The sequence below is a fragment of the Chlamydomonas reinhardtii genome, chromosome 9 (genome assembly GCF_000002595.2).
Source record: "Chlamydomonas reinhardtii strain CC-503 cw92 mt+ chromosome 9, whole genome shotgun sequence".
Lineage (NCBI taxonomy): Eukaryota > Viridiplantae > Chlorophyta > Chlorophyceae > Chlamydomonadales > Chlamydomonadaceae > Chlamydomonas > Chlamydomonas reinhardtii.
Genome location: NC_057012.1, coordinates 2560691 through 2573327, shown reverse-complemented (window position 1 = coordinate 2573327; position 12637 = coordinate 2560691). Strand labels below are relative to the sequence as shown.

At 67.4% G+C, this 12637-nt stretch overlaps 2 protein-coding genes across 2 annotated transcripts; one reads left to right on the top strand and one right to left on the bottom strand.

Moving 5' to 3' along the window:
* Positions 1–526: 526 nt before the first annotated feature.
* Positions 527–2228, bottom strand: CHLRE_09g390678v5 (uncharacterized protein). Its single transcript, XM_043065564.1, has 5 exons — positions 1950–2228; positions 1341–1821; positions 805–910; positions 628–636; positions 527–574 (listed from the first exon to the last, which is right to left on the bottom strand). The coding sequence occupies exons 1-5, from the start codon at positions 2119–2121 to the stop codon at positions 566–568; spliced, it is 777 nt and encodes a 258-aa protein (XP_042920998.1). The 5' UTR covers positions 2122–2228; the 3' UTR covers positions 527–565.
* Positions 2229–2328: 100 nt separating this feature from the next.
* Positions 2329–12634, top strand: CHLRE_09g390700v5 (uncharacterized protein). The gene is made up of 15 exons (XM_043065566.1): positions 2329–2463; positions 2899–3046; positions 3487–5114; positions 5369–5860; positions 6212–6281; positions 6473–6629; positions 6947–7207; positions 7442–8053; positions 8251–9291; positions 9616–9972; positions 10346–10455; positions 10900–11097; positions 11630–11701; positions 12037–12069; positions 12300–12634. The coding sequence occupies exons 1-15, from the start codon at positions 2372–2374 to the stop codon at positions 12507–12509; spliced, it is 5481 nt and encodes a 1826-aa protein (XP_042920997.1). The 5' UTR covers positions 2329–2371; the 3' UTR covers positions 12510–12634.
* The last annotated feature ends 3 nt before the right edge of the window (positions 12635–12637 follow it).

Below are 12637 nucleotides of genomic sequence, written 5' to 3'. Positions count from 1 at the left end.
AAGGAGCTGCAAAAGATGGGCTGAACACGAGAGGCATTACTGAAGAGAGGGGCGCCGCACAGGGGCGTCGCTGACGTGGCCGGCCGCCCGGCTGTGCGTGGCGGTCACCGCAGGGAAACGAACGCAACTAAACAAACGAGCTTTCGGACGGAGCGTTGCGGCGGCGGGAGCGCTGCGTGTGGAGATGTGGTGTGTGCGGAGGAGTTCTTCGGGAGCGGAGGGTTGGGGCCGAGCGGTGAGAGTGTGAGGGACCTTGGTTGTGCTTTTGCGCATGGGTGCAGCTATCTGTGGTGTTTGGACATTCGGGGATGTGGACTCTGAAGTGCGATGCCCGGGTGGTAATGTGTGCGCAATACGGTACGCGGGGTGTGGCGCTTTGTGCGAAGGCAAGCCATGTGGCTTTTAACACCACCGTATGAAACCACGCCACGTCACAGCTGCTGACAGCGCTAAGCAGGCAGAGATCCGGGCGAACCCTGGGACCGCTCCCGCTCCACGTGTGATTGTGTAAACCCCAAAGCCCCCCGAGTCCCCAAGTCCACCACGGCCCGCCTCCACCCAGCAGCTACCGGCACTCACCTCGGCGACGGCCGCCTTGCAGGCCTTGGCATCCGTCTTGCCCCCTGCCAGCAGCCCCTGCAGATCACATGCACACACACACACACATGCACGCATTCATGCATCGACAAATAGATACGGTACACGCAGTCATACGCACACGTCTGTTTAACACACACTCACATCCCCCTACGCCTTCACTTCCTTGAATGATCATGAATGTAACCCCCCTACACACACACACACCTTGCCCAGCAGCCCAGCCTCCAGCACTCGGCTGTGCAGCTGCTGCGAGGCGGCTGTCGCGCACGCCACCCCGCCGTGGCCGTCGAACACGCCGAAGAAGGCCAGCCTGGGAGGAGGGGAGGAGGGGGCAGTTCATTTCAGAACCCACGGGGAGACGGGGGCAGGAGATAGAGGGGGCGGAATGGAAGGGGGGTTGGGGTGGAGGGGGTGGGGGAGCGGGGTGGCGGGGGGCTGCAGCCGTGCAGGGGCGTGCGGTGGTTTTAGGACATGGCGTGTGGGTGCCGGCACGGGGTGTGCGAGGAAGCACAGCAGCCGTGCCACTCGGGTGCACGGCGTACGGCAAGGCGTGTGGGTGCTGTTGTGTGGCCCGGTTCCACCAGCAGCGCCCGGAGCCGAACAGCCGACGAGCAAACCGATCCCCGCACGGCAACAGCATCCCGGAACATCATACCGGTACATTCCGAAACATCAGACCACTCGGGTGCTTGGTGCTTGCCACCCTTCCGCGATTCGGCCCTGATGCGCCATCGCCGCACCTGCACTCAGGCCCCCCCGGCGGCCGCGCATCCAGCTGCAGCACGCACACGTCCTCCATGGCTGTACGACACCCCTTGTCCTCGCTGTAGGCCGCAGCCAGCGCCGAGGCGGTGGCCGTAGCAGCCGACGAGGCGGCAGTAGCACCGGCGGCAGTGGCGGTGGCGGTGGCAGCAGCAGTGGTGGCGGCTCCGAGGCCGGGGGAAGTGGCGGCGGGGGGCTGTGCGGAGGGGCTGGCAGACCGCTCGACCGGAGGGTGGATCTGGGGCGTGGCCGCGTCGTTGCCGGCCGTCCCTGCCGGCTCAGCGGCTGACGCCGTTGTTACTTCTGGTGCTGCTGCTGTTGCTTGTGTCGTCGTTGCTGCTGCTGACGCTTCCGTCTGGTTGTTGGTTTTGTCGGTGTTGTTGTGTGTTGCGGCGGGGGCTGGCGCCGGCTCCGGCGCCGAGCTTGGCTGGGCAGTGCGGGCGCCGCCAGCAGCGTCGCCTGCACACACGTGAAACGCCATGCCGTACACACATGCGCTCCTATCACTCTGTAGTGCACGAAACGACACACGCCCGATGCCCCCGGCAGTGTTCGCTTCACCCCAAGAAACGAAGCCCAAGCCAAACCTGCTTGCTCTGTCGCCTCCGCCACTGTGCGTGCTTGCTTAACGCCCGCAGCGCCCCCCTGCTCCTCGTCGCAGGCCACGCGCTTCATTCCTGCGCGGGGCGCGTCAGTCGACGCGGCTTCCTCCGCTGTATTTGCGCGCTGCGCTGTGGAATCCTCTTCGCTCCCGCCCATATTAATGCAGTCGCGATTCTCTGCCGTTTTACTTGAGCGCTGAGTCTAGCCACCGTCCTCTATATATTTTGATGGCATATATGCCAGTAGACCAGTAGCGGAAAAGAAAGAAGTTTGCGCATGGGCGATTGGAAATTGGAAGCTTTCTGCTCGCCGTGTGTATGGCACGTACCATCCTATTATACAGCATACTTGCATTGAAATGTATTTTCTGAACATGCAGGGGCACCCAACGCCCTAAGAAGACAAAATGACCGGGCCTAGTGGAGCTTACGGGCTTCGAAACAGCATACAGCCTGCTAGAGAGTTTGGCGAAGCCGATGTCGTTGGAGGAGGCTTCAGGTGCGAGCTGCGGCCTTTGGCATGCGCGTCTCGGTAACCGACCGCGCGAACCCACTTGCATTTTAGTCGCTGGGCTATTTTGGATGCAATCAATGGGCTTCTGACTGGTAAGAACACCACTTGGCAATGGTTTTAGAGAACGTCGGCGCGACTGGCCCGCCCGATGGGCGCCTATTGGGAGACGGACCGTTGCGGGCCTCGTCTCCCGCACTGGGCCTCGAACGACCGTGCAGGGGAGACCAATGCTTGCAAACACATACCATAAACCTCTCTAGTTACCCTCCTAGCTCTACACGCTGACCATCCACAGCATCCCCAGGCCATCCCCGGGCTGCCTTTGATTCCCCGCGACACAACTGTTCTTCTCATGTCGCAATTCCTCTTCCCCCCATGCCTCCAAATGCCATACGCACGCACACACAAACACATACACAGGGTTTCCAGCTTCCCCGCCAACGCTGGCTACAACCGCCACATTGCGGGCCAGCCGCCGCTGCCGCGCTCCGGCGAGACAGTGGACCCGCGGCGCCTCACGCAGCTGGCGCGGCAGCGGGTGGTGAACCGCGCCAACGCCATCGCACAGGTGTGTGTGTGTAAAAGTGTGTGTCTGTGTGTGTGTGTGTGTGTATGCGTGTGTTTGTGTGTGTGTGTGTGTGTAATTGTGTGTAATTGTGTATATATATGTGTGTGTGCATGCTAGCACTGCACAAGCGGAAGGAAAGGGTAGGCGCTAAGACACTGTGCATGCGAGTGCGCAAGCAAGCAGTGCGCGCGCGGGCAGGTGTGAGGCGCCGTGCCTGAGCACAGGGCGAGGAATGCCGAAGGGGACGTGGGTTGCAGGGCAAGGGCCGGACTGCCGGCTGCGGCGCCTGCTGTGCCCTGGAAGGGTCGGGCGGCATCGTTGCTGATGAGGGCCAGGATAATGCAAAGGCGTGTTCAATTTCATGCTGTTGTACTGTGTTGCCTACCGTATGTTGGCGTTCTAATCCTGGTACATGTTCCTGGTTGTGTGACGACAAGCAGTACGGGCCGTACGTGTACCATGAAATGGTGCCTGACGAGGCAGCGGCGGCGGCGGAGGCCTACCACCAAGCCGCCGCCGCCGCCGCCGCCACCGCCGCTGCCGGAGGCTACTACTATCCCCCGCAGCCGCCAGCGGGGCCGCCGCAGCCGCCGCAGCCCTCCGCCGGCGGCCGCCAGCGCCGCGGCTGGCAGGACCTGCGTGCCAGCCACCCCCAGGCAGCGGCGGCGGCGGCGGCGCCGGCACCACACGGCGCCGCCGATCCCGGCGCGGCGGCCGCCTTCGCGGCGGCAGCCGCCGCGGCTGTAGCCGCCTACCACCAGGCGGCAGCAGCAGCAGCCGCAGCCGCTGGTGCTACTGCCGACGGTGCGGGTGCTACTGCCGTCGCTCCGACGGCACACGGCCGGCCGCAGTCTCCAGCGGTGCAGTCCCAGCAGCAGGGGCAGGGGCACCAGCAGGGGCAGGGGCAGCACCCGCAGCACCAGCAGGGGCAGCAGCGGGGGCAGCAGCACCAGGAGGGGCGGCAGCACCAGCCTGAGGTGCTCACAGTGCACCACCACCAAAGCGGCGGCGGCGGCGGCGGCGGTGCGGGAGGCGCTGGCGGCGGTGCGGGAGGCGCTGGCGGCGGCGCTCACAGGATGGCGACTGTGCGCGAGGACGAGGGGGAGGTGGAGGGCTCTGGCCAGGAGGCGGCGGCCATGGCGCTCAGTAGCGGCGAGGAGGAGGTGGAGGGCGAGTATGAGGAGGATTATGCGGAGGAGGTGGAGGTGGGGGTGGAGGAGCACCCGGAACAGCCGGATTCACCACTCAGGGGCGTCGTCCGTGCCGCGGCGGCGGCGCCACGCACGCCAGCGGATCCGGCAGTAGCAGCAGCAGCAGCGCAGCTTGCTACAGCCGCCGGGATGGCGGCGGCCGCCGACGCCGCTGCCAGGGTTGCAGCCGCCGAGCGGTGGCTGGCTGCTACTGCCGCGGCGGCGGGGCAGGCGCTGCCGCCGGCGGATGCTGCTGCCTCCTCCTTGGCGGCGGTGGCGGCGGCGGCGGCGGCGGTGGCGGCGGGGCACAGCGACATCACACTGCGCCCGCGCGGCGCCGCCGACATGGCTGTAGCAGCTGGCGGCGGCGACGCCGGGGCACACCAGCCGCCCACGCCCAGCGCCGCCACCGGCGCCGCCGGCAGCCCCTTCCACACGGCGGCGGCACCGAGGCCGTCGACTCCCGATGCCGCGGCGTCAGCCGCTGCCGCCGCCGCCGCTGCCGCCTACCACCAGGCCGCCGCCGCCGCTGCCACCGCCGCCGCCGCCGGTTTCCCTCCCGTCATGACCTCGCCGCCGCGTCCGCCACACGGCGGCATTGTGTATCGTGACCCCAACGACGCCATTCGGGAGCACACCGGCCGCAGCCCCGGCGGCAGCCCCAATCACGGAGCCGCCGCCGCCGCCGCCGCCGCTGCAGCCGCCGCCGCCGCTGGATATGCTTCGCATCAGCAGCAGGCGCCGCTGCCAGGCGGCCCGCCGTCGGCGCTGCTTGTGGACCCGAGTGCGGTGGGCGGCGGCGGCGGCAGCTACGGCAGCAGCGGCGTGCGACTGGGTGACTCGCTGCAGGGGCCGCTGCCGGGCGGGTCCAGCCCCAGGTACGTACGCATTGCGGGTAGTAGCGCGGCGGTGGGGCCTCTGCCTGGTCTGGTTGGGGTTTGGCAAGGCGAGGACAGTGGAAGAAGGAAGCCCGGTCTGGTCTGGTCTGGTCTGGTCTGTGTGGTGCGCCAACTTCCTAGAGGGCTTCTGTTGATTGGTGTGTAGCCGATGGGAGCTTGGTCAGGTTTTGCTTCTGGGTCTGGTCGGGCGGTCGGCAACCCCCGCCTCCTTGACATCCCCACCTACCGCGTAGGTCTCCCGGCTATCCCGGCTATCCCGGCTACCCCGCTGGCGGCCCCCACGCCCTCTTCAGCAGTGTGGAGGGCGGCCGCGCGCCGCCGCCGCGCCCCGGCGCCGGCGCCGGCGCCGCTAACCGCCGCCCCGCCACCGCCGGCGGCGCAGGCACCCCGCCCCGCCCCGGCACGGCGCCGGCCCACTCCCCCGCACGAGTACGAGAGGCCGGCAAGTCCGTACGTCAGTCGTACGGCGATAGCGGTTATCAGTACAATGAGCAAGCGGCGGCTGCAGCCGCCGCCGCCGCCGCGGCGGCGGCGGCAGTAGCGGCGGCGGCGGCGGCGGGTGCTAGGGGCAGCAGCGGCGGGGGTGTTGGGGGCGCGCAATCGCCGGAGGCAGCGGCGGCGGCGGCGGCGGCGGCAGCCGCTGCCGCTGCGGCGGGGCAGCAGCAGCAGCAGCAGCAGCAATGGGAGTCTGTGGCGCCGGTGGAGTATGACCCGGCGTATGTGCGGTGTGTGCGGCACACACGAGGGGGACGAGCGAGGGGAGCGGGCTGGGAAGGGGGTGTGCGGGAGTGGGACGGTAGAAAGGGAGTGGAAGGGGCTGGAAGGGGGGGGGGGAAGGGGGTGTGAGGGAGGGGAAGGAGAAAGGGAAGGGCCGGATGCTGGGCCCAAGGGTAGCGCTTGCATCCCCCTGACTTATGTGCCCTTGTTGCGTGCGTCTTCGAGGGCTCTAGGACGGACACACGCAGTACGAGTGTGTGTCTCGTTGACATGCTATGTTGTACACTCCTTCCGTCCCAATATGACATGCCGTACACGCTCCCCCCCCCAACCCAAACCCCAACCCCGCCCCCACACAGCTACGCCAACCTGATGGCCAAGGGGGAGTTCGCGGGCGTGCCGTACCCGGAGTTCCTGCGGGGGGCACAGGTGGGCTCGGGGCGGGGGGTGGGGGGGAAGAAAGGCGGGTTGGGCGGGCTAGAGCGTGTGTGTTTTGGTGTGCTTGAGCCACCCGTCCCAATACGGATTACGAGCGCGGGGACGCGGGCGGGGGCAGGCGGGGCCAGACTGCAGCAAAACCGTTCCCGATTGCTGTGCCCCGTCACTGCACACACGCACAGACGGGTCCCTCCTGGCGCGCCTTCCTCATGCGTTCACGTGACCGCGACGGCTCCCCCCGCGGCTCCCTGCCGGCGCTGGTGGCGGGCGTGCGGCGCAGCGTGCAGGGCGGCCCCGACCCGGCGCAGTGGAAGGAGAAGAGGCCCAAGCACCTCAGCGGTGGGGGTTAGCGTGGCGCACCGTGTTACCGGCGTGTGTGTGTGTGTGTGTGTGTGTGTGTGTGTGTGTGTGTGTGTGTGTGTGTGTGTGTGTGTGTGTGTGTGTGTGTGTGTGCGTGTGTGTGTGCGTGTCACTGCCGTACACGGCCGTAGCGGGGGGGGGAGATTTGTTGTTTGCACCCGCCCAGTGGCCCCATGTCCCAGGTTGTTTATCGCTTGACTGGGGTGTTGGGGGTGGGGTGGGCATGTTCCCGTGGGGGGTCAGTCACCGCCACCGCCACGCTCTCCTCCCCCCCTCCCCTTCTCACCCCCGCACAGACACGGAGTGGGCGGAGCGGCGCGCCAAACGCGAGCTGTGGACGGCCCGCAGCGCACTGGCCGCCGACGCCCGCACCCTGCGCGCGGCGGCGCGGCTGCTGCGCGGCGAGAACCGGCGGGTGGGCGGCGAGGCGGCGGCGCTGGCGGGCAGCCTGGAGGGGCTGGGGGAGGGGAGCCTGAGTCCGGAGTTTGTGCGGCTGCATGCGGAGGCGGTGGCGCGCCGCGCGGCGGCGGCGGCTGGCGTGGCGCCGCTGCTGGCGGGTGCGTGTGCTGCTCGGATGGTGTTTTGGGGGGTTTGGAAGGGGGGGGGGCGTTCATGTGAAGACGGAGGGGGTAAATTACAAGTAGGGGGGTTTGGGGTTTGGGGGTTGCAATAGTGTTGCATAGCACAAGGGAAGTGTTGCGTCGGCCTCTGTTCAGGCTTGTCACTCGTGTGCTTTAAAACAAGGTGTATTTTAACAAATATGTGTTGTTGCTTGTGTGTTGTGCCAGCAGGCACCTCAGGCCTGGACGCCCAAATGCGGGACGTCGGAGCATACGCCGCAACCGCCGAGGCTGCCGGGGCCGCACAGGCGGAGGCGGTGGCAGCCGCCGCCGCCGCCGAGGCCGCCGCCGCCGCGGCGCAGCTGGCGGCGGCGGCGCACGCCACCGCCGCGGCGGCGGGCGCAGCGGAGGACCTGGCGGCGATAAGGCAGGCGCAGGCCATCTATCCGGGTTACCCGGGCTATCCCCCAGCCCATCCCCACGGCTACCCGCCCATCAACCAGCAGCAAGCGGCGGCGGCGGCGGCGGCGGCGGCGGCGGCAGCGGCGGCGGCGGCGCATCCGCCGGCCCGGCCCTCCACCGCCCCCGGCGCCGCAGGCGCGCCGTACGGTTACAATTACGGTTACGGTTATGAGCAGGCGCCGTACGGCCACCAGGGCCACCTGCCGTACGGCCAATGGCAGGGGCGGCGGCGGGATGCGGGGCACTTCCGGCACGTGCCGCCTGCGGAGATGTGGCAGGCGCGCGACGCGGCGGCAGCGGCGGCGCTGCGGCGGCGGGTGGACGGCGCGTGGCGGGCGGGGGCGGCGGAGGCGGTGGCGGCGCTGGTGCCTCAGGGCGCGGGTGAGCGCTACTGCTGCCGTGTTATCCACTGTATGTTACCCACTGTGTGTTACCTGCAGTGTCCCTGCCGTGCATTTCCATTTTCTGCACGAGTCGTCGCTTGGGTGCGTCTCACGACTCTCATGCCTCTTGCTGGCAATGCTGAAGTAAACCTCTTATTGGATGCTCCCCCCCCCGGCACGCCCCCCGGCCCATAGACATGGACGCCATGCTGGATCTGGTGACGGCGGTGCGCCAGAGCAAGGCCGCGCCGTCGGCAGAAGCAGCAGCAAGGGCCGCAGCAGGCGCGGCAGTAGCAGCAGCAGGGGCAGTAGCAGCAGGGCCAGGGGCAGTAGCAGCAGGGCGGCCGCAGGGGCTGCAGCGGCAGGTCACGTTTGCTGACAACGTGGCCCCGGGAGCGGCGGCGGCGGCGGCGGCGGCGGCAGCGGCGGCGGCGGCGGCGCAGATTACCGCTGCTAGTGCTGCTGCTGCTGCTGCGGCGACGACGGCAGCGGCGAAAGCCGTCGCGCCAGTAGACGAGGAGGAGGAGGAGGAAGCTGAGGACGGAGAGGGAGAGGGAGAGGGAGGGGCCGGGCAGGAGGGCCCTGCAGCCAAGGCGCGGCCTGCCAAGCCGCCGCCACCGCCACCACTCTACTATCACGTGGAAAGGCCGTACAACGATGCAATGGGGGCGGCGGCGCTGGCGGCGGCGGCGGCGGCAGTTCCCTGGCAGTTTAATCCCTGGCAGGCCCCCGCGGCGCCGCCTATCCCGCTGGACGCATCGCCGCCGACGCCGGCGCCGCCGCCGGCGCCGCCGCCGCCGGCGGCGGTCGTGCGCCCGGCAACCGCGCCGGCTGCTGTCAGCCCGCCACCCGCACCGCGCACGCCACCGCCTACGACTGCTGGTGCTGCTGGTGCTGCTGGTGCAGCAGCGCCGGCCGCGCCCGCAACCCCCGCGGCGCCTGCCGCCGCCGCCGCCGCTGCCGCTGTGGCGGCCCCGCCCGCCTCCCCACCTGCAGCGTCGCCCCGCCCTAAACAGGCAGAGCGAGACGAGGAAGCGGACGAGGAAGAGGAAGAGGAGGACGAGGGAGAGGAGGGAGAGGGAGAGGGCGAAGCAGGAGCAGCCCCGGGCGAGGTGGGGGAGCCGGAGGAGCGCTGGATGTCGAGGCGGTATGTGTTGCTGCTCAACGCACGGGCGGCGGCGGAGGAGGTAGCGCCGCGGGCGCCGCCGCCGGATGCGCCTCTGCCGCTGGGGGCAGGTGGGTGGGTGGGTGGGTGGGGAGGGCGGGGTGGGGATTTGTTTACTCCACTCGCATGTCAACGAAGACAGGCCCGTGTGGGAGAGAGGAGGGGTTATTTGAACCAGCCTCACTTGGGGCGAGGGAATGAATTATGAGTGCACACAAATCCACACTAATCCATCAAACGCAAGTTGAGACGCAAAACCTGGGGGTCTCGATGCCTGCACATGGCCACCACCCCGTTACGTTAGGTCACGTTGCCCCGCCATCCCTCCTCCCTGACACATACACACACCTCCACCTGCACCCCTCCACCTGCCTGCCCCTCCTCCTCCTACGCAGCGGAGGGCGGCACCCTGTACGACGAGCAGGCAGGCAAGCCGCCGCCCGCCACGCCCCGTACGACAGCCGCCGCCGCCGCCCGCGCCGCCGCCGCCGCAGCCGCCGGCGGCGCCACGCCCGCTGCCGTACGGGCGCACGCCATCCTGTCTGTCATGGGCGGTCGCAAGATGGATCCAGCTGAGCTGGCAATGTACCGCCCGGAGCCGCCGCCAGTGTACTACAACGCTAACGGTCAACCATACGTGCTGAGCCGCCCGCCGCCGGTGGTTGCGGCCGGCCAACCGCCGCCGCCGCCGCCCGAGCCGTACACTGGCCACGGGCCGGGCCCTGCCACTGACTGGCTCCTGGCGCCCAGTGGTGAGCGACTGTGTGTGTGTGTGTGTGTGTGTGTGTGTGTGTGTGTGTGTGTGTGTGTGTGTGTGTGTGTGTGTGTGTGTGTGCGTGTGTGTGTGTGTGTGTGTGTGTGCGTTAAAAAACAACAAAAGCCCCCCTTCCCTCCTCATCCCCACCATCACCACCAGCCCCCCCCTCCTCCTCCTCCTCCTCCTCCTCTTCCTCCTCCTCCTCCTCTCCGCCTTCAATCTCTTTGCGTGTTGTTGGCTGCAACCGTCATCCCTCCTCGCCTCCCTCCTCCTCCCCGCTATTGGCTTCGTATCTACAACCCCTACCTCTTCCCCCCCCTCCTTCTCCGCCTCCCTCCCCCTCCCTCCCCCTCCCCCTCCCCCGCCAGCCTCCTCCCACCTGGCGCTGCTGTACCTGTCCAGCCGGCGGCCGGTGCCCCACCCCGCCGACTTCCTGGCGGCCGCGGAGGGCCACTACACAGGCGGAGGGGCAGACAGCGTGAGTGTGGGCGGCGCTGTGTGTGTGCGGGCGCTGTGTGTGTGTGTGTGTGTGTGTGTGTGTGTGTGTGTGTGTGTGTGTGTGTGTGTGTGTGTGTGTGTGTGTGTGCGTGTGTGTGCTGTGGTGGCGCTTTGCGGGCGCTGTGCGGGCGCTGTAGACGGTCGCGGATCAACTTGCACGCTTCCCTCTCGCTCCTTCCCTTTTCGTGGCACCACGCAACCGCTCGCGCTCACCTCACTCGTCACCGGCATCCCTCCTCGCGCGTCCCTGTACCACTACTGTACTAGTACTGTACCATGCGCTCACCGCTTTCTTCTTTCCCAACCTCCCCCCCATACGTCCCCCAAACTCATCTCCCACACCCACCCACACGCCCCCCTCCCCCCCCTACACACACACACACACACGCCCCCCCCCCCCCCCCACGACACACATTCCATGCAGTTGACCAGCCGCCTCAGCGGCCGCCAGCCCGCAGGCGACCTGTTCCTGGAGTACGGCAGTCCGGGGCGGGCGCCGTACGGCGAGACGTACCGCCACGTGGGCGCCTGGGGCGTGCGGGACAGCGGGCTCGTGGGGGAGCGGCGGGCGCGGGAGATGGAGCTGGCGGGCAGGTACCGGCAGCCCGAGGCGTACGCGCAGGTGGGTGCGTGCGTGCGCGTGTGTGTGTGTGTGTGTGTGTGTGTGTGTGTGTGTGTGTGTGTGTGTGTGTGTGTGTGTGTGTGTGTGTGTGTGTGTGTGTGTGTGTGTGTGTGTGTGCGTGTGTGTGTGTGTGTGTGTTTATGTGTGTGTGTGTGTGTGTGTGTGTGTGTTTATGTGTGTGTGTGTGTGTGTGTGTGTATGGGTATGGGTGGGGATGCGGGGTAGTTTCACGTTTCCCAGGCAGGCAACGGACACCAGGAATGCAAGGATGCAGGACAGGAAGTATGGAGTCTGTCTGAGTCTTGCAACGCTGCTCCATTTGAACACCTTTTCCTTCCATCTGCATCCCATGATCCCACCAGCAGCTCGCCTCACCCCAACGGGCCCTCCTCTCCTCCCCGCTCCTCCTCCCCTCCTCCTCCTCTCCTCCTCCCCCTCTCCTCTCCTCCCCACCCTCTCGTCCCTCCCTCGCTGCCCCCCCCCACTCCCCCCCTCTCCCCCTCACTCTCCCCCCTCCCTCCCTCCCCCACAGGCGGACCGCTCGCTGGCGGCGCGACTGAACCTGGACGACCCAGAGCTGGAGGAGCGGGCGGACGAGCTGAGGGTGAGGGCCTGAGGGGAGGGACAGAGGGGGAGGGTGGGGTGGGGTTGTTCACCAAAGCAAGCCCAACTACACTCATGATTGATTGATTAAGAAGTGTGGGGGGTGGACGGGGTGTATGCCCGAGCCCAATGGGCTGATGGCTCGGCGGCGAAGGGAGTTGGGGGGGCCGGGGCGGATGCAAGGGCGTGCTGCGTTGGCGCGAGTGTGTGCTTTCTGTCAGGCGCGGGCTCGTGAAGGCTATCCATGCGAACAGCTAATGTTGCTCACGGAAGATAAAAACGAGTTTGACATGCTATGTTGGCGTGTGCCTGTGTCGTTGTCCCTGTGTGCCGCAGGAGAGCATGAAGCAGGATGCCTACAAGGACAAGGTAAGAGCGGCTGGCTGGTTGATTATGCGGAGGAGGGATGGGCTCACACTTGCATCGATGGCTTGGGGCGAATGGGCTTATTGGCTTGCTTCAAAGCGCCCAAACGGATGCGCTTTTGGGGCATGAGACGCCGTCATGGTCTGAGTAGTTTCAGCTGTGCGATACAACCGCCTTACCGCCATGACTGTTTGCGGCTTTTGACTTGCGCACCGGCTTTCCTTCATGCGCAGCTGCGCCAAGCTGGAGAGGACATGCGAGACAGGGAGTACGAGGAGTACGGGCACGTCAATAGTGCACCAATGGAGGAGGAACAGGAGCAGGAGGAGCGGGAGGAGAGGGAGGAGGCGCGGGGGAGGGAGGACGAGGGCGGATCAAGGAGGGGGTCGGGCGGGTACGGGGAAGAGGCTGTGGCGGACGAGGACATGCAGGATGACGATTAGGGCCGGTTATCATTGATAATGAGGTTGTGAGGGAAGGATTCGCTGCAGATGGATCGAAGTGGGGGACCACATCGGGCGGAGATGGCTGCGGGCTGCCCGACAGGGTTTCGCCCGCCCCCACGGCCCAC

Excerpts from the sequence above, each read along its gene's own strand:
- CHLRE_09g390678v5 (XM_043065564.1), bottom strand. The coding sequence starts at position 2,121 with ATGGGCGGGAGCGAAGAGGATTCCACAGCGCAGCGCGCAAATACAGCG. Across the intron at positions 1,822-1,949 it reads GGAGGCGACAGAGCAAGCAG|GCGACGCTGCTGGCGGCGCC; the intron begins GTTTGGCTTGGG and ends ACGTGTGTGCAG. Across the intron at positions 911-1,340 it reads CCGGGGGGGCCTGAGTGCAG|GCTGGCCTTCTTCGGCGTGT; the intron begins GTGCGGCGATGG and ends CCCTCCTCCCAG.
- CHLRE_09g390700v5 (XM_043065566.1), top strand. The coding sequence starts at position 2,372 with ATGACCGGGCCTAGTGGAGCTTACGGGCTTCGAAACAGCATACAGCCT. Across the intron at positions 3,047-3,486 it reads GCGCCAACGCCATCGCACAG|TACGGGCCGTACGTGTACCA; the intron begins GTGTGTGTGTGT and ends GACGACAAGCAG. Across the intron at positions 9,973-10,345 it reads CTGGCTCCTGGCGCCCAGTG|CCTCCTCCCACCTGGCGCTG; the intron begins GTGAGCGACTGT and ends CTCCCCCGCCAG.